The 25,547-nt window shown below is 43.4% G+C and overlaps 1 protein-coding gene across 2 annotated transcripts in view; it reads right to left on the reverse strand.

The window, feature by feature from the left end:
* anks1b (ankyrin repeat and sterile alpha motif domain containing 1B) overlaps window positions 1-25,547 on the reverse strand; it is a 165,467-nt gene that overhangs the window by 89,320 nt on the left and 50,600 nt on the right. For both annotated transcript variants that reach the window (XM_061078942.1, XM_061078936.1), the window contains exons 4-10: window positions 19,220-19,372; window positions 17,307-17,450; window positions 10,734-10,809; window positions 8,845-8,946; window positions 5,942-6,064; window positions 5,024-5,211; window positions 1,157-1,288 (exon numbers count right to left, since the gene is read on the reverse strand). In XM_061078942.1, the coding sequence (XP_060934925.1) occupies window positions 1,157-1,288; window positions 5,024-5,211; window positions 5,942-6,064; window positions 8,845-8,946; window positions 10,734-10,809; window positions 17,307-17,450; window positions 19,220-19,372 (918 nt within the window). The remainder of the gene's footprint in view (window positions 1-1,156; window positions 1,289-5,023; window positions 5,212-5,941; window positions 6,065-8,844; window positions 8,947-10,733; window positions 10,810-17,306; window positions 17,451-19,219; window positions 19,373-25,547) is intronic.

Raw genomic sequence — 25,547 nt, forward strand, 5'->3', positions numbered from 1 at the left:
ACATACATAACCACACTTAAACACACAGCACGAGGGGGTGAGGGGCTAGTCGGTGAGGAAGGAAGGAAGGAAGGAAGGAAGGAAGGAAGGAAGGAAGGAAGGAAGGAAGGAAGGAAGGAAGGAAGGAAGGAAGGAAGGAAGGAAGGAAGGAAGGAAGGAAGGAAGGAAGGAAGGAAGGAAGGAAGGAAGGAAGGAAGGAAGGAAGGAAGGAAGGAAGGAAGGAAGGAAGGAAGGAAGGAAGGAAGGAAGGAAGGAAGGAAGGAAGGAAGGAAGGAAGGAAGGAAGGAAGGAAGGAAGGAAGGAAGGAAGGAAGGAAGGAAGGAAGTCAAATAAAAGGAAGGAGGAGGAACACTAGGGGCAGAGTTTGGATTCAAATGGTAATAAGCTCCTGTTACACACTGGATGTGCAGGTGAAGATTTCCTGTCCTTCAAAGTGTAAGACCCCCATTAATTATGCAACATGTTCTCAGGAGGCAACAGAGCAACATTTAGATAAACAAAATAAAATGTAATTTGAACTTGCATGGATTTCCTGACAGGTCATTTTCTCTATCCCCCTCTCTGATAACTAATAATTCTAACTTTGCAAAAAATCTCTATAACTTACACAGAAAAATCTTTTGTCTCCTTTAAGGATGGAGGAAGAGTAACAGGAAGATATAACATCAACATAACGAGCAGGAGAGCAAGAAAGAGAAAGATACTGAGCGGAGTATCCAGAGCTGCCAGCAGAGCCAGACCCCGCAGTGATGGCTCATTCACTCCGTTCCCACGGTAACCAGTTAAAGTATTCACTCAGAACAATGGCAGTATCACTAACCTGTAATGTCACTGTAGTGCTTCAGTGTCTGTGTGTGTGTGTGTGTGTGTGTGTGTGTGTGTGTGTGTGTGTGTGTGTGTGTGTGTGTGTGTGTGTGTGTGTGTGTGTGTGTGTGCGTGTGTGTGTGTTTTACTCTTCAATCATGTGAAAAAACTTATATTTTGATTATGAAGTGATACGATGATTAGTTTCATTATGGTTGCACTGAAGAGACATTAAATGCTAATTAGCAGTGAAAATACTCTTTGAAAGCAGATTAATTCAGGTTGTGTGTGTGTCTGTGTGTGTGCTCGGGTTTGTGTGTGTGCGCTTGTGCGTGCGTGTGTGTGTCTGTACCTGTGACAGGCTGGAGAAGCCCAGGTTGCGGCAGCCGTTGCAGGGCGTCAGGGCCTCCCAGAATCCAGTGGGGCCGCAGCTTCTTTCGGCCTCATCTTCCTCCAGGGCAGGAGGAAGAGGCGGGGTGGGGCGCTGTGAGTAGAAATGCAGAAGTTAAATCAATTCCCATAGAAAAACAAACATCGAGTAACAGTCAAAGAAAAAAGGTCAGAAGAACGATTTGCTTTACAACCTTACAACCTTTCAACCTGCTTTACAACCTTATTCTGTATCATTATGATTAACAAATAGCTTAAAAGAGAAACCATTCATTCAATCATACAGTTTGATCCTGCCTGACCATCAGGGGGCAGATGCCAAAACTGATATTAATGAGTAAAACAAAAAGGATTTATGGGCTGATATTTATATTAAATAATTAATACTGATTAAGGAATGTAGGTTGAGTATTCATAATAAGTAATAATAAAACTAAGAGTTTCATTTTCAGCCTTAATCTAGCTTTTTAGCTTTTTATATTTAACATAAGCAGCAACTGACACACCACCTAACACAAGTAGAAATGTGTGTACGACTGTAAATGCCACGCAGAAGAGAGCTGACCCAAAATAAGGAGGTGCAGAAACAGAAAAACAACTTTAACTGACAACACACACAAACACACTAAGTCACGCACGCTGTGTGCTTTCCTGGGGCTCTCTGGCTCCCAGGAGGCAGGTGCATGCGTGAACTCTCTGGCATGAGGGTCAGAAGGCCTCAAATCCAGCCCCCCCGATACGAGCAGAGGAAGCAGGTCACAGCAGATTATAGACGGAGCAACATCATCACATTGTCTGATCTCCACAAGCAAGAACAGGAGGAGCAAAGAGGCCGAGGGAGGTCTGATGAAAAGAGGGCGAGGAGGACGTGTTGGAGGAGGGACGACTTGTTGAAAAGAAAAAAGGATCCGGCAGGAAGAATATTGAAGGTAATAAAGACGGAGGGAGGAACAGATGGGAAGAGGAAAAAGATCGGCTGAAAACAAAAGGTCACCGATCGCTCCAGATTCCAAATGCCCCCCCCCCCCCGCAACAGTGGGATATTGATTGATGTAGAGTGGACTGCAGTCTGCACACGCATGCACACACACACACACTGAACTGTATGCACGAACAATAGATACATCCAGAACAAAAGAAAGAATATCATCCAGTGTTCGATGAAAAGGACACCATCCATCATTCATGCCTGAGGACTGAATAACTGATCAATGTCACATTAGTCGTCTCTCCCATAAAAGGTCAGATTATTATTAGGACAATTTGACATGATTTTGATATTATGAATTCTTTGCCCTGAACTAATTCTACTGTAAAACAGTGTATATTCAAGCTTCACAACTTTAACAATATGTAACTTCAGCATCTAGGGATTTTTCCTTCGTCATACATTGCTCGGGAAGTTACAGTAGAGATGGACAAATCCAGCAGGAAATTGGATATGATGTTACATGATGATGTAAAAGGGACCAAATTAAATGTTCTGTTACCTCAAATTAAATTAAAATGTTCTTGTTTTTCTGACTTTAAACATTCCAGACGACAGATATTCATAATCACTAAAAGATTAACCATGTGATGAACTTTCCTCTAATACTTCCTGCAGGGTTATTCTATCTTGTAAACAGTGGATAGAGCATAATCAGATCAAACTGTTAATTTGCCTTTTCACCTTTTGATCGATATCAGCTAGTTAGCAAATGTCAGCATGATGGATAAAGAAGCTGGTAAATATTCCACGCTAGTCATCACCATGTCGTCATGTCAGTGTTAACATGTGTCCCAAAGCAAAGCTGTGGGTAATTACTGCATCGCAGCCGCACAGGTTCTCAATCTCGACAGAAATTCTTGCCTCATGTTTGAATATTTAAAAAAACCAAATGAGGCAACATTTATTTTTCTTGACAAACGTTAAGAAATGAAAGTAATTTGCCTCAAACACTTTAGCTGGCTGTATAATTTAGTTTTTCCGGTCTAAATGCTGCTTCAGAGACGTTAACACTCAAAGTTTCAGTTCGAAGGTGAACGTCTTCAGTCGGAAAACTAAAAATTAAAAGTGAAACTAATATTCAGTTGCAACCGTGTTTCTTTGGAAAATGATTTAACTCAAATACATGTAAAAGCAGAATGAATATATTAAAATATTACCAGTGTCAGATTTACAATCCAAAGCTAATGAGCACATATATGTAGTCTTATTATTGCCTTACTGCTCGGTTTACACACAATGGATACCAAGGTGATGTCACGTGTGTGTGTGTGTGTGTGTGTGTGTGTGTGTGTGTGTGTGTGTGTGTGTGTGTGTGTGTGTGTGTGTGTGTGTGTGTGTGTAGAGAGAGAGCGGGCAAGCTGTCCATGGTTTCCACATGTTTTATTCATGTGTAATAGACACATCCAATCACATACTAATCTCTCCGGCCACATGCACACACGGCAGCCTGGGGCCTCTTACACACACAGACACTGTAAATGTCAGTAATAGAATACAAAGTGGTACTTATAGAGGGGGGGGGGGGGGGGACATGATGGATTGAGATAATTACAGCCTAAGTGAGCAGAGGTGTGTGCATGTGTTGCCCGCACACGTGTGTGAGCCTCTGCACGTCTGACCGCTCGCTGCACTGTGCACAAACATTCATATGCATCCATATTGACATTTTTATGGAAATATAAATGATTATGAGTCATTGGTCAGGTGTGTGTGTGTGGTCCAGGTATTACTCATGTTGTGGGGACCTACATCTGTTTCGCCATAGAGAGGGACATCGCTAAACAGAAATCATAACATTTTACAGGTTTTAAGGTCAAGGCTGGGTTTAGGTTAATGTTAGGTTTGGCAATTTATAACTATGGTTACGGCTTTAGGAAATCAATGTCACTCTGCCGTGTGCGTGTGTGTGTGTTTGTGAGAGAAAGAGAGGGAGTGTGTGTGTGCTGCAAGGTGAGAATAATGGAAAGAAAAATAGAAAGAGACGTGGCTTAATGGGAAGAGAACGAGCATAGACAATCACATGTCTTCGGATGCTTCTGTGTGAGTGTGTGTGTGCGTGTGTGTGCGTGTGTGTGTATGTGTGTGTGTGTGTGTGTGTGTGTGTGTGTGTGTGTGTGTGTGTGTGTGTGTGTGTGTGTGTGTGTGTGTGTGTGTGTCCATGTCTGTGTGTGTGTGTGTCCATGTCTGTGTGCGCGTGTGTGTGTTTGAGGTGCTCAGGTGGGAGGTCAGTGTGATGGATGACCTCCGTGTTCAGCCTCTGACTTGATGGATTGTGGATGTGATAAAGCTCACAGCCCAGTCGGGTGGTCACTGTTAGAAAACAACATGCAGCTGTGACTCTGTTCTCAGCATTAACACTGACATGAATAAGTTATTTGTCCCAAAACGGATTCAAATAAATGAAGGACAAATAGCTGACAGTTTCCCTCTGTGAGTGCGAAGTGACAAGAGCAGGCACCGCGAACAGGATTACAAATTAGAAGAGGACATGGTCGATAAAAAAAGAAAATGTCTGCAGGCTGTTCGAGCACAAAGAATAATTACAATTCTACACAGATTCACGCAAACAACAAACGGCAGCAGTTGGGTTTCAGTAACAACAAGTGAATACTGAACAGAGGAAGCCAGCTCGGTGGCATCAGTCTATCTGACACTGCCCTCTGTTGTCAAGATGGATGAAGTACAAGCATTTAGTACACATTCACACACACACAAACACACACACAACATAGAGCTGCTCCAGTATTAAAAGCCTCTATTGCTTTGGTTATTTGACATTTTAAAAAAAGGTCTTGAATTAACATTTAGAACCGGACTGATCCTGTGTGGCAGCTGTACCTTGTTGCCCCGGGTCAGGGTCCCGTTGGGTCGATCTGGCCGGTCCTCGTCTGACAGCCGCCCGCTCCCGAAGCTGTCCATGGAGTGGGAGGAGATGGTGTGGCAGAGCTCCTCGAAGGAGTAGTCCCTGTCCCGGCACTTCTTCATCTCGTGGAGCAGCTTGGACAGCTCGCTCGTCACAGCATCATCTGGGGGGTGCAGGGAGGAAGGGTCAGGAGACAGCAGTGTAGAGACATTTCCTCTGACTGCTGGGGAGATTATTTCTTTGATGTCTAACTTGAGAGGCTGTGCAGTTAAGATTTAACACTTGAATCACCTTTTGGGAAAAATCAGAGCCAGAACTAATGTCTGTAAAACACGTCGTCTGTCTCTTCTGCGGAGCTGATGTGTTCAAAGTGGCTCATTTAGCCACATTCTGAGGTGCTAATCACTTTCGCTCGTCTCCCTCCAACAGTCTCTGAGGTAATCAAGTTAATTATGGGATCTGCTGACAATCACTGAGAGAGGAGAGCGGAGCAGCTGATCTCAGCTCGGTGCAGTGTCACAGTCAATGCACAGGGGGCAGCGCTGGACAGGGAAACAGCACGTTTTGTCTCCATTGCTGCATTTATATTGCAGAAATAAAAAGTTTAAATCAAGTTTACAGATTTACTTTCACTACAAAAGACACAAAAACACATAAGCATTCACTTGTGATATATATTGGAGGAAAAAAAATCTGCATCATCATTCCTGTACTAGTGATTCTTTCAGAGACATTTAGGCATATTTTAAAACCGATTCCTAAAACTCATGCAAAATGCATTGTTCCCTGGGTTTTTATTTCACATCCCTGCTTCTGGCTACAACCTCAGTCTAAAAAGGAAATTATTGTCTCAATGTCTTTCTGGTCAGATATAAAAACTCAAATGGACTCACTCTTGTGTCTGAGGGAGGGGGAGGCGCAGGGTGAGGGGATCGAGGTTCGAGGTGCTGGGATGGGACACTTCCTGACAGGCTCCTCCACGATACTCATCCTCTCCATCTCATCTATCATATAATCTACAGAGACATGGAGACAAGGGGGGAAGAGGGGGGGTGGTGGAATATGATATGAAACATTTGCAAAAATCATGGAGAACGTTTGGAGCAAGAGTGTGACGGCAGTGTGAGGGTGTGGGGGGACGAGGGGAGGAAAATCACTACTAGATGATTTTAAACACATATTTGCGTCTGGTTAAATACAGAGGTATTTAACTAGACGCAAATATTTGTTTAAAATCATTCTGGAGAAGTAGAACAAGAAAGTAGAAAATCAAGAATTGCATGGCAATTTATGTTATGAAGAGTTTATGGTAACGCTGCAGTTAAATAGATTTCAGTGATAATAGGGTTAAGTGAAATAAATATTTAAGTGACTAGTAAGAAAATGTATTATCATCGTTATGTGAAGGAAACAAGAGAATGAAATGTCCTAAATCAAATCTACTCACAATAAACATCTGTACTTCTCCCTTTTAACTTCATGTAATTTAGAATTTTACTCATTTCTCCTTATTTCCAGGTACGGTTTTGTTATATTTAGTTCTAGTTTGATTACAAATGTCTGTCAACTGTATAAAGAACCAATAAACAGTTATCTTTACCTATTTAAAACTTTGGAAAAGAGGGGAGGAAGAGGAGGAGGCTGAAACCACACACACACGCACGCACGCACGCACGCACGCACGCACGCACGCTCGCACGCACGCACGCATGACACACTGCCACATTTGCATGTAATTATAAAGTGCATCAGAGTCCAAAAGGAAGGATTAAAATGCTTTGACAGTTTTATTGCTTCGTGCTCGTACATCACATCGGCAGATTCCTCACAAACAACAGACGTCACACGGCTCCGTGTTACTCCGGTGTTACAGCCGAACCAACGCACAGAGATCGGGTTCATAATTAGCGGCGGCTGGGCAGTAACAACAGGAAGCGTTAATGAATTCGAGCAGTAGAGGATGAATCGTGCGCTGCAGATCAAATGAGGATCTCTTCATAATAAGCTGCCTGTGGCAAACACAAAGCCCCTCAAGCTGGTAACATTGAGTAAATGACAGGTCTTTTGCTCTCCGCGTGAGTGAATGTGTGAGTGTGTGTGTGTGTGTCTGTGTCCTTTCCCATCTTCCTCTCCAACAGGAAATGGCACGCAGCTGATCTTTTCACTAAGTCACAGCTGTCTCCTTTCTCTCTCTCTCTCCCTCTCACAAACAACCAATTTCGGGCCCTTATTTATGCCATAGTCCAAATCTCCTCGGAGATGAGATTTTGATGGATGCTATTCCAAGTCAATATCAACGAGCACATGGTTGTTGACATCTGAAAAGCTGCACGTGCTTCATTCACTTCTTCCAAAGGGGTGTTCTGGACGTCTCGTCGTGTTTTCTCATTTGAATATTAGTAAAAGTAAAATCTAAATTCTGCTCCGAGCTCCCTCCGGATGTCTGAGGCCACCCGGCAGAGGAAACCATTTCAGCTGCTTGTACTCACAACCTCATTCTTTCCGTTTATGATGTGGAGGGTCGGACTGTTGCACTGTGAAAAGGCGAGGTCAGTAAACACCTGATCTCCTTCATGCTTCAATCTGCACCTCGGGACCTCCAGAAGCATCTGGTTGGCAAATTTCAGTGATCGTATGGATTAATTTCCCTGTGGCTTCCTGGCTAGATTTCTTTTGCAATTTCAGGATCTGACCAACAGAATCCAAATGATACAGGATTAAATTCAAGTGAGAAGATATTCAACAGGAGCTTTAAAATGTCGGGCAGGCGTTACATCTAAATCTCTCTTCCCATTGCATCGCTGTGTTTTCCCTGGTTTGTTGTCAGCTTTGTGTCTTTTATTCTCTCGCTGTGCCTAATTTGTAGCTGTTTGTATCCAACACCCGCCCCGTGTGTCTAACATGACGAGTGGGATGTGGGGTCCCCCTTGTTCGAGACCGGTTCCAGCTGCTGAGGCGTTGCCCATCCCCACTTCCTGTTTCCTGGCTCATGCGCCAGGGATCCTGATTGGAGCCGCGCCCGTTGTGGTTCTCCAATCGTGGGGATGCAGTTGGGGACTTAGTAGTTTAAAAAGCTTGGCCAGCTTGAAGGTAAAGCAGCTGGGATTCTTAGCTGGGCAACGTGCCTCCTGCCACTGTTTCATACTGGTAGATGTGCATGTAGCTATGCATCTCTCACACCCATTCTGTTTATACACACATACAGCATATCCATAAAAAAGTTTAATCTCAAAGCCATCAACTTATCTAATAAAACTAGAAATGACCAGCAACAACGTTACGTAACACAACAGCAGATGACTTAAAACAACCCTGCATTGTGTGTTTTTCTAGTACAACCTTTACAGAGCTTGAGTTGTATAACTAATTAAACTCACACAAGAGCTTCCATTGTTTCCTAATGGAAGATAAACTTCCTGGAAAACAACATTTCTCAACTTGATCACAACCGCTCACAACAACAACTTCATATTCCACATTTACATGATAAAACCATTTTACTGAGCCTTAAAGAAACGTAATAAATCAGTATTAACTTTGACCTAAATGTACGAGACACAAGTTCTTTTCTTGCTCCTGCAGCGACCCAATTTCTCAAGTGAAATTCATCTAAATTGAAAAGAATGTGTGTGTGTGTGTGTGTGTGTGTGTGTGTGTGTGTGTGTGTGTGTGTGTGTGTGTGTGTGTGTGTGTGTGTGTGTGTGTGTGTGTGTGTGTGTGTGTGTGTGTGTGTGTGTGTGTGTGTGTGTGTGTGTGTGTGTGTGTGTGTGTGTGTGTGTGTGTGCGTGTGTGTTACCTTGGATAAGAGCAGTGATCTGCTGGGATTTGGGTGCAGGATGTTCCCTCAGGATCTCCAGAGCTGCTCTACCCTGACAATCTGTCAGATTGGTGTCGATTCCTGGGAGAGAAAAGACACACATACACAATGGGTGATGGTTTCCGGAGGTAGAGCGGATCGGCCACTAAACAGAAGGTCGGTGGTTCGATCCCTGACATTTCCTGTCTGCATGCCGTAGTTTACTTGGGCAAGACCCAGAAAATTGTCTCTTCATCCACAGCTTTCATCAAGTTATTCAAAGAACAGAGAGAAACACACTCACTCTCACACTTGATGATGTTAAATTACAATCCCCGACAGTGACGCACTCATGATGAATGCACAAAACACAGAGACAAGACAAAAACAAGACACACAAAACAAACTCAGACCGGGATACACACCCAGACTCAAACAAGCCCAGTAGAGTGAAAATTAAGCTTTTTGAAATTCTATTTTCATAAGATTCATGTGTGATTTTCCTCCACTTGAATCTTTATCAACCTGACTGTTGGTCTCTTAAATACTCTTCCACTTCTACATGAAAAAAATATGTTCTTCTATTCCAGTCGTTCTGCTGGAAACCATCGGGTATAAATAAAAGAGAAATGAATACACACGGGCAGAAAGCACATCTGAACTTGATGTAATTTGTCGCTTTCTACTTTGGCATAATTTTTATGCTTTGCATTGATTTTTTCTTATTAACCGAATAACATGTTTCTTGTGTTTTGTTGACGCACGGAGCAAATAAGGTTAAACCCACTCAAGAGGAGGAAGCAACTCAACTATTCAAAATTACTTATTAATATAATAAGGAACGATTCTTCTTCAAAATGTCTAAAAACACCTAGACCTGCCAGCTGTTTGATCTTGTGAAAAATCTGAGCATGAAATAAAAGAAAACATGCTCTCCAAACGAAAGACGAGGAAAGACAGAAAACTTTGAGATAAGATAGTTTCTTCTTTCCACAGTCAACAAGGAAGATATTATTATAAATGTTTAGGAAAGAAACCAGTTCTCTCCACTTAAACCAAAACAGAGATATTTTTACTGACTGTTTATTTCAGCGTCCTCAGCTGTTTCCCTGCATAGTTTATGATTGACAATGAAAACAAGGCCAGTGTCCTGCGTGTAACCCCGCCTCCCATCCTGTGCAGACATGTACAGAGTTGTTACGGGTCAGACCAGCACGGCCCCCCATGTTGATCCAGGAAGTTAAAAAAATCAAGGCCACGCAGAGGAAGTCCTGCAGGAAACAGGAAGTGCTGAAGGAAAGTGGGGAGGGGACGGCGGCGAGATCAAAAGACGACAGCGTCCAGGTTTCATCCGCTTTGAGCGGTGGGAGAGGAAACGTACAAAATGTTTATTTTACTCAATTATCACGTGGTGTAAGTTTATTTTTTTAAATGATTAAATTAGCATTTTGGTCATTATGTGTCACTCTGACCTCTGATCACATTGTATCATATATATTGATCATTTATATTAGCATTGTCTTGTATTATAGAGAATAGACAAACCACTGATAAATGGAGAGTCCAGGATTTAGTGATTAACAAAGCTAAAGAATGCAGCAGACAGATGCTCGGAGTTCACCTGAGGCTAATTTCAACCCACAATCTGGGAAGAAAAAAACATGTGGCCCGTTTAGCTGCAGGTTAAACTAGGAAAAGAAAAACAAGACAAACACACACACACACACACATATGCACAAGCGTGCGCACACGCACACGCACACGCACACGCACACACACACACACACACACACACACACACACACACACACACACACACACACACACACACACACGTCCACTAGCAAACACTCAGTTTTTGTTCTGTTGAGACGCATTAATGAACCCACCTGAGTCGAGCAGAAGGCGAACTACATCCATCTTCCCAAAGAGAGCTGCCTCGTGGAGGGCACTGCCATTCTCCGTCTGGGGGGGAGAGAGGGAGAGGGGGGAGTGGGGGGGTGGGGAGAGAGAGAGAGAGAGAGAGAGAGAGAGAGAGAGAGAGAGAGAGAGAGAGAGAGAGAGAGAGAGAGAGAGAGAGAGAGAGAGAGAACCTGAGTGTTAATATTCCATCACTTTAACAATTTAAACAGATAAAAACAGATGTTAAAAACCATATTACAAATAAAATTCAGTAAGTTGCCAACTACATCTGTAAACGCCCCCTAATGACATAATACAAACTGTTAGCACCAACTTTTGGGCGACACAACCTTTATGGGGTCGGTCCAGTTGTTGTGAAGCCAAACTGATTCCCACCATCACACAGGCAGAGGGAGCCTGTGTGGAGACGTCCCAGTTTCCCTCACCCTCCACCAGCCTGCACCAGCCTCCAGTGCTACTGATGGGCATATTACAGATATGATGCAATACATGGAAACTACAGGGGGGGAGCGGCTCTGCTAAGTGCTTCATCTTGGATCTGCAGTGATGACAAAGCCACTTTAGATAGAGCAACACTCAAGAGCCACTACACAAAACTGAAACAGCTGTTCAGTCGCCCAGCGAAGGTGACTGATAACCAAAATAGATTTAAAGGCAGCAGGTGTAGAATTTTTATGTGACCGCAGCAGCTCATATATTATCCTGACAACATAAGTTATGGTTTGCAAAGAATTAACTGCGTGTGCAGCAGTGTGCTCGGCTTCTTTCTCTTTCCCGCATCTGTGTGGAATATTTGCAATTTTTCAGGACTAATAGGTAAAAAGTCAAGTCGATCGTGGTTTCTGCAGCTTTCAACAAGTTCAACTCAAGACTTTATAACAGCATAGTGAATTAGGTTAAGAGCCTGCATCAAATACAACAGATATGAGCGAATATCTGAGTCCCACGACTAGTTAAAATTCCCCACAATCAAAGATAATGTGAAATAGCCAAGTACAGAATAACCCTCATATTTAAGGGTACCTAACATTTTAATATTCAAAGACGTTTTAAGTCCGTAAATTCAGATTAAAATTTTTTAGACATCTTTTCAATGCGATTTTATTTGCCAATAAAAAGATACAAGCACTTCCTAGTGTTAAATCAGCTGAGCATCTAGTAACTGGCTTTATTCTTCCCTCATTTGTTATTTTGTTATGCGTGCACCAGTGCATCTGGTGTCACACCAGCTGACTGATCTACAGGTGGCAGCACTGCACCACAGCAACACACCTGCAGAGACAGTGAAGAATGCATGTGAACAATGCAGTGTTTGAAAATGCATTAAATGTTTTATCACACTTATTTTTGAGATTAATAGGTGAATCAATCCCATTAAATTTCCCCCTAACTTCCCTTTGCATGGTTATGGACATCTCTCTTCTGATTTCCTGTAAGTCAGGTCAAAGGTCATGTCTAGAAAACCCATTTCATCATGAAATTGATTATATTCAACAAACAAATTGATTATGGCCACATTGGTAGAGCTACTCGTGCAGCGATTGCTCATTGCTGCACTCACACACTGAATACACTGCTGCGTACACCGTGCTGGAAGTCAAACCAACCATCAGAGACACTCAAGCCTTGAACTTGACCTCGGGCTCGTGGGTAAATGAAGCCACGATTAAAAAACACAGCGCAGCAACATGCACAATACGCCAAATCCATCTTATCCTTCACGCTTGGCTTCCTGTCATCACTGAGGAAAAACCTGTACTGAACCAAAGTCCCTGGCTTAATGAAGACAAATTATTTGGACAACAGCCAGGCCTGCTGATATCTAACCGGCCGGTGAAATTCAGCTCAACACGGCGCAGCACCAGATTAACACCCGCTGCAGGGAATACTAAACTTACTTTAGCCGCTCTGACGGCAAATGTGTCATCGCCACAGAGATGATGGAGAGACGGGGCAACACACCAGATGCAGCGACGCCCTCGGAAAGGTCAAAGGTCAATGGTCCGGTGAGCCAAAGAAATATTTTTTCCAGGTGTAGATTAAAAAAAACGAGGTGAGCAGTCACATTTGCGGTGTCAGTGAAAGAATCGAACTGTCGGGGTTTCGCCTGTGGAGGCAGTTTTTTAACCCACGAGGAAGTGAGAGGAAGTGGGAGGGCAGGAAATGATCCACCCCTTTCCCTAACACACACACACTCACAAAAACACACACACCAGTTGCCCTCTTAACCCCTAGCGGTCATCTCTGTACCACTTCCCGTCCTGTTTCCCATGGCATCACCACAAAACGAGAAAGGCGGATCTCACTCTCTAGGAGTTTCCGGGCATTGAACGGCAGATGACTTTCTGTTTCAGAGCCGCTGGTGGAAATCTAGCAGTCGCTCGCTGATGTTGAGACAATGGGACGACTGTACATTCTCAACTCCACTTACTACATGCACTCTAGTGTGTGTGTTTGTGTGTATTTACACTAAACTTTTGACTGGAGCTGGGTCCCTGCCCACCCAGCAGCAGGTTCCTCCTCAGGGATTTCCCTTCACAAAGAGAGAGATACATAGACAGACAGTGGAGGGAGAGGGAGAGGGAGAGGGAGAGGGAGAGGGAGAGGGAGAGGGAGAGGGAGAGGGAGAGAGAGAGGGAGAGGGAGAGGGAGAGGGAGAGGGAGAGGGAGAGGGAGAGGGAGACAGAGAGAGAGAGAGAGAGAGAGAGAGAGAGAGAGAGAGAGAGAGAGAGAGAGAGAGAGAGAGAATGTGCTGCTTCTATAAAATATTCATTCACACTCAGATAGACCTATATGGCTTGACTCCAATTACTGACCTACACTAGTGCTCTCTCTCTCTCTCTGTCTCTCTCTCTCTCTCACACACACACACAGGGAGCTCTCAGCTCATGACAGGGTGGCCATCTGCGAGTCGCCCACAGCTTTCACTCTGCACTCTCGACTGTGCAGCTCTGACACCGCAGCCATGCAAGAAATGCCACAGATGGATGGGAAGACAGAGAGGAGTGGACAGGAGGAGTAGAGACATACTGGAGGGGAGGTGGAGAAAAGAGGACAGATCATAGTGTGTGTATCCACCACTATTGACCGCTATCAATTTATATTAAGGGTTTTGTAGATAAATACAGTGTTTGATTATTTGAGGATTGTTTCCTGTCAGACTAGCCGTGAGACGTTTATCTGTAAGTGGAGCTCCCTTTTATATCCAAATTTAACTTTGCAGAACTTTTACAAACCCCAGAAAACATCAAACATGAGAAAAGAAAACACTAAAAACCCATCATGTCTCCTTTAACTAATCATTTATTAAATAACTGGAGCGAAAGACAAACCAGCACTTTGCATTTTCTATCAGATTAAAACCTGCTAATAGTCGGATAATGAGTTTTGTAATTTACTGCATCGCACACAAGGGCCCGGCACACACAGACTCATGAGACCAAATAAGCTGATGTAAGGAATTTGTCAGACTTATTACATGCAAAAAAAAAACTTAGATAAAACATGACTCATGCAACAGAACGTTTCTAATCATCTAACTCATTAGAGATAATCCCACAGAGGAGGCAGATCTACTCGGCAGGTGTGCAGCAGTATAAAACCCCCAAGTTTACCTGCTAATTTTGGTGTAGCAGAGGAAATAAAGATATCAGTCTCTGAGATACATGAAAATATTCTCAAGGAAATCTGTGAAAAGGTCTCACAATGTTAAAGAAAATGAGAAATAATTCCTGGATCCTTCCCTTTCTTGTGATCCAGGCCTAAATGTAATGGGTCCTTTCTTGGCCGATGTCTTTTCCTTTCCGGGGAAATTGCTTCTGTCATTTTTGCATAATCTTAATTAACACAACACACAAGCTGACGGACAGGGGCAAAAACATAACCTCTTTGGAGGAGGTAATACAGAAAAAACTGCAGAGACGCTTTGAGGTTTGAAATGCTCATCATCTTCACAAGAACAAAAAGAGGAAGAAAGAACGAGAAAGAGGGAGAGAGAGAAAGAAAGAAAGAAAGAAAGAGAGAAAGAGAGAGATTTGCATCAGCGCGTATAGAGGAGCAGATGAAGCAAATCAAAGCCTTGTACAGTTCATCTTCACAAGACACATGGAGCCTGAGGCCAAATCCCTGCAGAGAAACAGAGCCCTGCTCCTCAGATCAGAGCATACATGCACACACACTAACACACACACACATACAGCAACAAGGACAGACAGCAGAGATGATGGACACAATGCTGCCAAGTCATGCATCCCCTTCCTATAGTGAGAACACCAGATCTCACATGTATCCAACATGTCAAGTTGTTTCTGTCTTTCTAGAAATTAAACACAAACACACACAGACACAAACACACGTCCATAGTACTGCTGCAATATGTTTGTGACAGATTTGGACATACTGTATTCTGGAGGCCAGGGGCTGAATGTGATAAAGTATTCTCATCAGCAGATTTGTTTTCTCGCTGCCACACACACAGACATTGAGTCTTTTACTGTACGGTGGAAACCATTTCACATGCTCCATATTCTCTATATAAACAAGACTAACACGGTCAGGAAAAGGGGAAACGTAGCATCTGTTATGACGTCTGTTATTGTAATAAACAAGATTGGAGTCAGTTCAGATTTCGGCAGCAGTCGGAGTGAAAGCAGAAAGCAGCGTCTCATGTTTACCTCAAACTGTGCAGTAATGAAACCTCCACAGTTTTCTTTATGAAGTCAAACCTTGGTATTGATCACTCTCTGCCTCTGCGGCTCCTCAGCATCTCAACTCTCTTTTTTTGGTATATCTAGACTCAGCAGCTTCTAGAGACTTTGAGTCTGACTGAGCCGTGAAACCCTTGAATCTGCTTTTCTCTTTAATCCTCAACGATCACTGACAACACCGACCCGATTAAAGAATCAAAGCTTTAGTGCTTAAAGTACTGAAGACGGAGGTGGGTTCAGGTAATTGCAGGTTTTTACGTTTGGTTGTTTACTGCAAACGAGTAAACCACGACTGCTCACCCCCAAAGTGAAGCCAAGGGGTCTCCATCGCCCCCTGGTGGCTGGCTGCAAAAAAGTAGTAAACCCCACGTATTCCATGTAAGCAGATGGGATGAAATAATCAAAATACGCATAAAACAAGTTTTTCTCAAAGATGGTTTCTGTCATTTTAGGAAGTTCTTGTCTCGCTGATGTATGTTCACAGTTTTAATTAGTAACTATGGGAAGTAAACGTGTCTTCCATCTTTAAACAATCTATGGTCACAACAGTTTGAGTGAATGAGATTTTTAATAATAAATGTGATGAAAAAGAGTTCAAGCATGAGCATATGTTATCTGTTCCAGATCTGTCCCACGAGAACAGTTCTTAGATCAGAAAACCTTTAAGATCAGTTGTGTTGTTTGTGCTTTGAAAGAAAAAAAAAGGAATTCAGCAGAATTAGTCTTCGGAGACTGATCAGCACTGCTAATGGTTGTTTTCTACACATTTAAGACGAGCTAAGTTAAATATTTGAGTCTGTCAGAGAAAGAAAAATCCATCTGCAGAGAAAGAAAACTGTGTTGCAGACAGCAGCGAAGCGTGGCCACATTTTGACAAGGCTTCACGAAAACAAATGATCCAGAAAGAGTCGGGACAAAGCTGCAAACAGCGACTAGAGAGCACAATGGAATGTAAATGACTGAAGAGAAGAGCAGGAAAAAAGCTCCACACTTTTAATGTGCATTTTTGTTTTTCGGGACTGATGATGTAGAGAGAAAACAGTGAACTCTTGAGGACCTGTCAGGAATACCCTGTCCCCTTCCTCCTCCTCCTCTTCATCTTCCTGCAGTCTCAGTCTTTCCTCTCAATCAATTATTCATCCCACTGCCACCACACCACGGGAGGCCCAAGCAGCATATGCTCTCTAATACACACACATACACACACTTTCAATTCTGCCAAGCCTGTGGTGGATATATATATATATATATACACACACACACAAAACTCAACCCTCATTAAATACACAAAGAGAGCGATATTCACACAGAGCAGAGATGAGGAGGAGGGAGATCCCCAGAGATGCTGAGGAGATTCGCTCGTGCAAAACAGGACAGACGTATCTTCCTCGTCACTTCTTCACTCGCAGGTACATCAGATAATAAAACCCACTGAACACAGGAAATGTCAAGTCCTACTTTATTTGTCTGATTCCTCCAAACCACCGTATTGAGCATGTTTCTATAAATCAGAGTACGTGCCATGTATGTTTGGAAATGTTGCCGTCTGCAAACCAGGAGGGTTTCAAGGGACATCGGGGGCCCAAGCAAAAGCAAATCAATGAATCCTCCAAACTTTATTTGTACAGGCCATATAAAAAAATACAATAAAACCCTTCACCCTCGACAATTAGGTAAAATGAATTATTATAAAACTGATATCGATAGAGACACTATCTGCTTAAGAGCACCAATTTACACCATATTACAGCGATAATCCCTCTGTTATATTAATCCATAAAAGACGAGAACAATTCACCGACAGTTGAAATCTGTAAATGAGAGTTTTCCTACCACACAGTTGACGTCCATGCCGGCATCGAGCAGCGTCTGCACCGTGCTGTGGTGTCCGTTCCGCGCAGCCAGGTGAAGCGGAGTGTGTCGGCGAGTGTGGCAGGTCATGAGGTTGGGGTGAGCGCTCACCAGCATGCGCACCACCTGCATGGAAATATACACACAGCAACACATCGATGACAAAACTGCAACAAAGAGAATCACTGATCAGCAAAGTTTGATTCTAGAGAAAATAGAAACAGTAAATGTTCTGCTGATGAATCATCTTGATAAGAGAAATACTTCTGGGAGACGATCCTGCTTCAAAGAGACCGTAACCAAGTAAAGCAGTCGTGTACATCTCTGGATTTCCCTGAAATGGTTGTTTTTAGAATGCTTGAGTATGAGAAATTGAATTAAACTGTCCATGCTGTTATTTACTGCCTCTGCCAAGTAGATTATGTTCTCACCCGTGTTCAGTTGGTTTGTTTGTCCATTACGTGATTGCACAAAAAATATAAAGAAGCAATTTGCAGCAAACTTAATGGAAAGATGGGAAACGGGCCAGGAAAGGATTCCATTACATTTTGGTGCAGTTCCAGTTAAAGGGGCAGATCCAGAAATTGTTATCAATCACCTTTCTTTAAATGTCGATGTAAAGAAAAGTTGATATTGAAATCCAGATACACACTTAACACCTAAGGAATGATGGTGACTGGCTCAAAATTAGAAGCAGCTGTTTAATGTATTTCTCTCAGTCGATCATAAATCTTTATTTACTGTAGAAATGTTTAATTAAACTACCTGTCAGTCAACTTGACTGTAGTAGGAGGTTGTTTTAAGTCCAGGCAGTGTGTGTGTGTGTGTGTGTGTGTGTGTGTGTGTGTGTGTGTGTGTGTGTGTGTGTGTGTGTGTGTGTGTGTACTAAACTTTTGCCCTGTGTAAGTTACATCTGCACACAGCAGTAGCTTCCACCACAGGGATTTCCCTTCATTAATATGCAGAGAGAGAGAGATGGAAAGAGAGAGAGGAATCCGTGCAGTTTTTATAAATTATTCATTCACACTCAGACAAACCTGTATGGCTTGACTGCAATTACTCAAAACCTCAGCAGAGAGGACGTGTGCATGCATGTGAACGTCGGCAGGCGTTTGGAGCAGACTCCTCTCAGTGCGAGTGTGAGTCCTTGTCACAAAAGTAAAGACGCAGTTATAAAAATGTGTGTTTGTATCTGCCTTTCTATTACAGGAAGTGTGTGAGGACGTGTTTCCTTTTCTTTTCTCTTATTTCCATAATAATCAGCAGCATCCCTCGGTGTGGAGCAGCTGATTGACATGCACCTTGGTCCTGCTGTCCTGAGGAAAATGCAGATGAAGTCGGCAGCTGCTGCTTTTCACCTGCCAGCGACCACGTCGGCCAGGATGCATAATGCATGCAGAGGTCAACACTCGCCCTGTTTTCCTGCATCCAACGTTTCAGCTTCCAGAACTGACTGTTCACTCGCTGCCTTATATATTATCTGGCCCTCTGACAGGCACCCCTGTGAGGGGATGACGAGTTCTTCACTTCCTATCGATGGTGCGGATGCTGCAGTTGATCGGAACTTGTTTTTGCAATAACATCCAGTTAGTTTATTCCTTTTGTTTCAACCTCGACCGACGTTAGCTTCACACATTTTGTCAGAGTTACAATTAGAATGCAGTGCCCTTGCAATGACCAATTCTGTTCTCATCCATTCCAAAGGCTTGAACCTTCCAGGAAATGGAAATTTGAGCTTCTCCCCTCTGGGTCGTATCAAAGGTTCAATTTTAACAGGATCAGATATTTTTTTATCTGTTCTAGTCATCAGGCTGTTACAGGCTCAGGAGCCAGGTGAGGAAATCATGGGTATTGTAGCGATATTAACACAATTAAAAAATCAATCTGTTTCTCACCTGAAGTCGTCCATACAGCGCCGCCAGGTCCAGGGGCGTCTCCTGTTGACTGTTCCTCATCGTGGGGTCGGTCAGCTCCTGGAGCAGCACTGCAACCACCTCCGAGTGTCCGTACTGGGCCGCACAGTGAAGAGCCGTTTCCCTCTCATGGTTCTGTGGACGAACGAAAGGGGGAAAAACACAACATGAGATAAGTAAAGCAGGAGAGGGAAACATGACACAAGATGGATGGGGGGGATGCAAGGAGGCAGCAGAGCAGGTCATAGGTAGAAGGAAGATAGACAGGTGGGGGGAGTAGAGGGGCGGGAGGAGGAGGAGGATGGAAAAACAGATGATAGAGGTGACGTTTTTGCAGATTTCTTAAGTTTAGTTCATGGATCTTGATGAAAAACATCAGGCATGTGTTGGGGACAAATATTTGCGAGCGTGTGAAACTGCAAATAAAAATCTGGATCCAGTAAATGTGGTTTCTTGTGCTCATCACTCCCCCATTATCGCTATGTAATCATCTGTGGGGGTGTGATGAGGTCGGAGCCTAGACGCCAAACTCAATTCGACTGTCACATTTATGGATTTTGTCAAGTTGTAGAAAGTTACAAGCAAAATTCCAGCAATTGCAAGTCAAATGAAAAAATGGGGATGTAACTCACAAGAACTTCAACAGGCACATTTATCAGAGTAACCTGGACCTCTACAACGATTAGAAGGTACCATTTAATTTATCACAACCTGGCCTCATTCTGGCCTTGAGATCTCTGAGATAAGTGTTTGAGTTTCAAAGGTTACTCTGAACTTAGAGAGGAGGCTCTTGTGTACAGAGGAACCGTGAGCCACTTTCAGCCTCTCTGGGGACCCCTGTCAGGGAGAGTACACTACCGGTGGTCCCTGAGGTGCCGCGGCTCTGCAAACAGCCCATTAATGACTAGGATACTGAGGCAGAGGGACACGTATACGGGAGAGAGAGAGCGACATGATGGAGAACCATAGATAGGGAGGGGAGAGAGATTAACGAGAAGGCACACGTGAGGCCTGCAGAGATTAAATCTGGATATGTCCCTACACACTTGATAAATGGATGATTTGGCAGCCGTACATCATATACGCTTGAATGAATGTTCTCTAGAAGGGAAAAAGGAAGTTAAAGAGGCATTCATGTGAATCTGAAGTTTATCCATGAGGAGGTGACAGTTTGAGAGGAGCAGGTAGGTGGGCGTGCAGCGTCCTCGGCCAGGCTCCACCCTCATTTATCCTAATATGGTTACTTCTAGTTTTGAAAAACCAAGATGGTGCTGGACAAACTTTCAAAAACGGCAGATTACGAACCAATGGGTGGCGTCACGGTGGGTGTGACAATATATAAAGATGGAGGACACTGGCAGCCCAGGTCTAAAACCCCACCTCCTCCATGTTAGTGACAGGGACATGTATTTTACCAAAAAAGTAGAGGTTAAATATCATTCCAGGATTCTTCTCTTATCACTCCGATGCATGTTCAAGTGTCCTGATTGACGGCTGACACTGACTTGTGATTGGTCGATTTTACGCATTGACAGGACCTTGACACTGTGGCTCCGCACCAGGATCACGACTGTGCACACTGGCTCAACATTACATCATCGGAGCATCTAAACAGCAGCGTGTCTTTTCACGTGATCAACATTTGAAAACCTTTAAAATACAGATTTTCTTAGAGCGACTCATGTGTAAAATTCCCTGACTTCCCCCTTCTCTTTCAATCTCTCCATCATATTCCCTCAGATTCCCCTGCCTCGTGCGCACCTCTCCAACTTCCAACGATCGCTATCCAACACACCGTGACCAGGCTGCTCAGATCTCATCTCACGCCTCCTCTTACACTCCTTCTCCCCAGAGCCACAACCCTCCCTCTCTCCTGGTCGGCTCCCCACCTCACTCAGCTCCCAGCTTTCATTTAGCCCTGTGAGTGGCGAGCGAGAGAGATGAAGAGATACAGAAGGAGCTGCTATATGAAAAAGACACATATATACACACACACACGCTATCACACAACATACACGTGATCGAGCTGCGGGAAAAAAAAGAAAAAGATCTGAGCTTTGCTTTCTCAACCAATGGCGTCCCTTGGTTTGCCCCTCGGCTCGCACACCCCTCCATTCATAGGCGGGTGGAGCGTTCTAGAGCCGGTCTGACTGCAGGTCCGCTGTAGTGTAAGCACAATAATCGCACACTGACGCACACTGTAATTCACATGCATCACAGTTTACTGATGTAATTGTTGGCTGCATTACGTTTAATAAACTCCACTTGCTCTGCTCCTGTGTGGATATTCTACTTTGTTGTTATTTTCCACTGGAGTGACTATTTCCTGAGGGAGTTCTTATCTACTCACTAATGTATACACTGTCTTCCTTACACAATAAAATATGCACTCCTGCCGAGTCCCAGACACAGAAACACAGGGCAATCCGTCATCATTTGCTACTGACAGTATTTAGCAGTGACAGGAGGATAGATCCTTCATCTATAATCCCAGGTAAACAACAATATATCAATAACATGTACTTCTTTAAACATTAATACAAAACCAAGTCCCCTGACGAACACGAGGAGGAGGAGGTGAAGAGGCAGCGAGACCAAAACTGATGGCATTTTCCACCCAAGTCCATTATTTTTCAAGACGCCCCAGTCAGAGCATCATCACACTTGTGGCCAACACTTTACACTCAAGTCACTGGACGCACAATATGAAGGGTGGTGAGATTATGGTTTCCATGGTTACCAGCAGAAATCATCTACAGAGCCCTGTGGTTTTGCCGGGAGGTTTTGTTTTTACCCCTGTTGGTTTGTTGGTTGTTCGCTTTATGGTTGTGACGCCTTAAAATCATAAAATAAATGTTTCTCTCTCTGGGATTTCACTGCAAGTACAGGAGTTCAACACTGTGCAGAGCAAGTCCAGTACAACCAGTGGATGGTTGCTTTTCCCAGACAGCTGTGACTTCGCTGTTTAACACAAATGCACAAATATTCACAACAAGTTTGCAGAGAGATTTGGGAATTTGGCGCTAACAGATGGCAAAAGTTATAACGGGAGCTCCGACTCAAGAGACACATCAAAAAGTAAAAATTTGAATTCCTGGAGTCAAGTAACCTTTCTCTCTGATTTCCACCGAGTAGTGTGTAAAAAAAAAGAAAAATAAGGAAACAAGATTAGAACACGTGTTCCACTTTGCTGCTTGTTCTGTGCTGCACTTCATTCCAAACACAACATCTCGAATTATGCATCATTTGTGTTTTACCAGAGTCAAATTAATGTGTTTGAATAATTCATGGCAGCCGGAGAAGGTCATATTAGCCAGTAATTCACGCTCAAATTAGTTGAGGGAATAGATTTTTTGTGGTTTTAACAACAATTTAATAATGTTGAAACCTCTGAGATTCGACCCATGAACTCAACTCCATTTATGAACAAGTTAATCAGTTCAGGAGAGACTGCGTTTTACTTCTAGCCCTCTTGTTAAACCAGTTTTGAATAAACAAAAACACACAATGCGAATAAGCTCCAGAAAAAGCTACTTGACCAGGTTGATGACATTGTTTTGTCGACTGCTGTTTCCAAGGTGGAGAGAATATTTTAAATCTTGATGAGAAGACTTTGAAATTATCAGAGAAATGTAATTTAGAAACAAGTCAAGGAAACTGAAACTCCATCTGCTCGGGAAAGTTGTAATATGATCGAACGCTCCACAACAGCAGCCTAGCCGACCCTGTCACTATATTTGATCGTTTACATTTATACAACAGACCTTTAACAATTGGAAGATGATGTCTACGTTTTGAATGGAACAAGTAGAACAGACATATATCTACACATTCTAACCAGTGGAACAACGAATGCACCTATTGCCTCTGCAGCCTTAAACGCACAATAAGGCTTTGTTGCGCTGCGACTCGTGCATGCTGCTCAAGATAGGGAAAATGCAATTCCCTGACGGACAGACGAGTGACAAAGAGGTGAACAGACACACAAAGTGATGGGACAAGGGAGGTAGAGAAGAAGAGGGGCGAGAGGGGGGAGAAGGAGAGAAAATCCGGCCTCTGTATTCTCGGAGCAGGCGATATATTTCCATTACGCTCGCTCTGACAGCTTTCCAATATCATCCAGCACGCGGTGTATTGTTGCTGATTGTGCTCTGAGCATCAGCCGTCCACTAATGCCACATCAACCTGGCATGGCAGCACATTATTGACATGCCCGTGCAAATTGGTGTCACGTGTCGCTGTTGTACAGTTAATGGTCACAAATATAAAGTGAAGAGGAAGAGATGTAAAAAGCATTGGCTTGTTCGAGCTCTTTTTAATCAATCCTGCTCCATTAAGGTGTCAAAGCACATCAAGCCCTTCCCCTCGCCTTATGGTCGTCTCATTTGAACTTTTGGCTACACTGCCCCCCCTATGATTTCTTGTATTACTGTTCTATTTCGTCTTTTTCTTTAAAATCCGTAAACTTTTAGAAAACGTGCACAAATACAGAGAAAATGAATGCAGAGTATAGACGGAGGGCTTCGTCGGTTTCTCTATACGCATCTAACATTGTGTGTGTGCAAGCATTTACCTGCATGCGCACACACACACTTCCCATAGTAAACACCGCCACTGCCCAAACAAACAGCTACCATGCAAATAAGCGAGCCTTATCAGACAGGCCGGGGCTGAAATGAAGCCAGGGCGATGAAGCGCAGAAGTTTTTTTAATTTACTCGAACATACACCGTGTTAATGCTGATGGGCTGATATGTGGGATGAGCCCCGTCTACGTTACAGAATCTCATAATCCCAGCAGCTCAGCTCGCTGCCTGGGGAGAGCTGGGTAAATAAATAGAGGACACACACGCACGACAGGATGAGACTTTCTGTTTCTTCCTTCTCTTGTCTTGTATTAGGTAGGGGAATCTTTTGCTGCATTTTTTCTCAGGGTTCTGTGCTCGGCCCACTTTTATTTACCTTATATATATATAAATGTATATGCTCCCAGTAGGAAACATTATCAGGAAACACTGTTGATTTTCTGTGAGAATGTGAGGAAGCCCCCCCATGAGGAAGCATGGGGACGGGATGACAACAGCCCTTCGTTCTCTTTATAAAGAATAAGAAATAAGAAAAGGAGTGGAGGGGGATGGAAAGCCAAGGGGAAGAGATGGAATAAGGAAAAAGAGCAGTTAATTAAGAGTGTGAACATGGAAAGTGAATGAAGCACCCAAGGCAACGAGGAGTGAAGGAGAGCTGAGGAGATAAGAGAGAGAGAGGAGATGAAAAAGAAGGAAGGAAAAGAAGAAAAACTGGGAGGGAAGCAGATCCTCATATTTTAAAGATGGAACCAGAGAACGTTTGGTTTTCTTACTCGATAAAGATTAATGACGACTACTCAATAAATCAGGATTTCACTAGCTTTTCACTTTTAATCCTGTAATTCTGATCGTTCACCTCTGCTTTGATCTTCCTATTTGTTCATGTTTTACTTGCGAATAAGCAGATAGAAAACCCCTGTGAGTGTTTTTCTGTTTGTTCATGTAACACTCAATTAACAACACTCACACACAATCTGCTCTCAGCTTTACAATAATTACTCCGGGCTGTAGTTTGTTGACTCGTGTGGAGATGAATCCGTTTTCTTCTACTGAACTTAAATTTGGAAGTGTCAGGCTGATTAGTCATAAGAAAACATCCTATGGCTCAGTGTGTGTGTATATGTGTGTGTGTTTGTGTGTTTTGGCAGCAGCAGGGCCTGGCGGTAGGAGATCTTTGATCAAGGACTTTCCCAGAGCACTTTCTAATGGTAGCATGTGTTCTCCGAGGGGCCGCGCTCACATGTAGATCGTCAGGAAACATGTGGTTTCATTTTGGAGCGTGGTAGCAACATGTATACATGGAACTATACCACAACTGGGAGGTGAACACGCAGCGGCAGAAACACAGGAAGACATTTGAGGAAGCACACAGGTGGCGAGCAACCTCCCGACCTTTCCCCTTTACCTTATTTCACACAGTTTACAGTTTCCCAGAGCCCTGCTGCACCTGGGCCGAGGCCTGTCGGAAGTTTTTAACTGCATGAATGTCACTACACATTATTCTAATATTACTACACATTAAATCATGCATTATCTTCACATGAAATATGATTCATGTGAAGATAATGCAGAGCAAATGTTCACCATCCCTCCAATCTTATCTTTGGCAGTTAATCTCCTTTCTTCCCGACAAATGGGAGTTAAAAAGGGGAGGAGGACAAGAGGAAGAGAGAGAGAAAGGAATGATACAATCCTCTGTCGGTGGAAAAGAAAACATTCCTGGCA

This window comes from Limanda limanda, chromosome 1 (genome assembly GCF_963576545.1).
Source record: "Limanda limanda chromosome 1, fLimLim1.1, whole genome shotgun sequence".
In the NCBI taxonomy this organism is placed as follows: Eukaryota; Metazoa; Chordata; class Actinopteri; order Pleuronectiformes; family Pleuronectidae; genus Limanda; species Limanda limanda.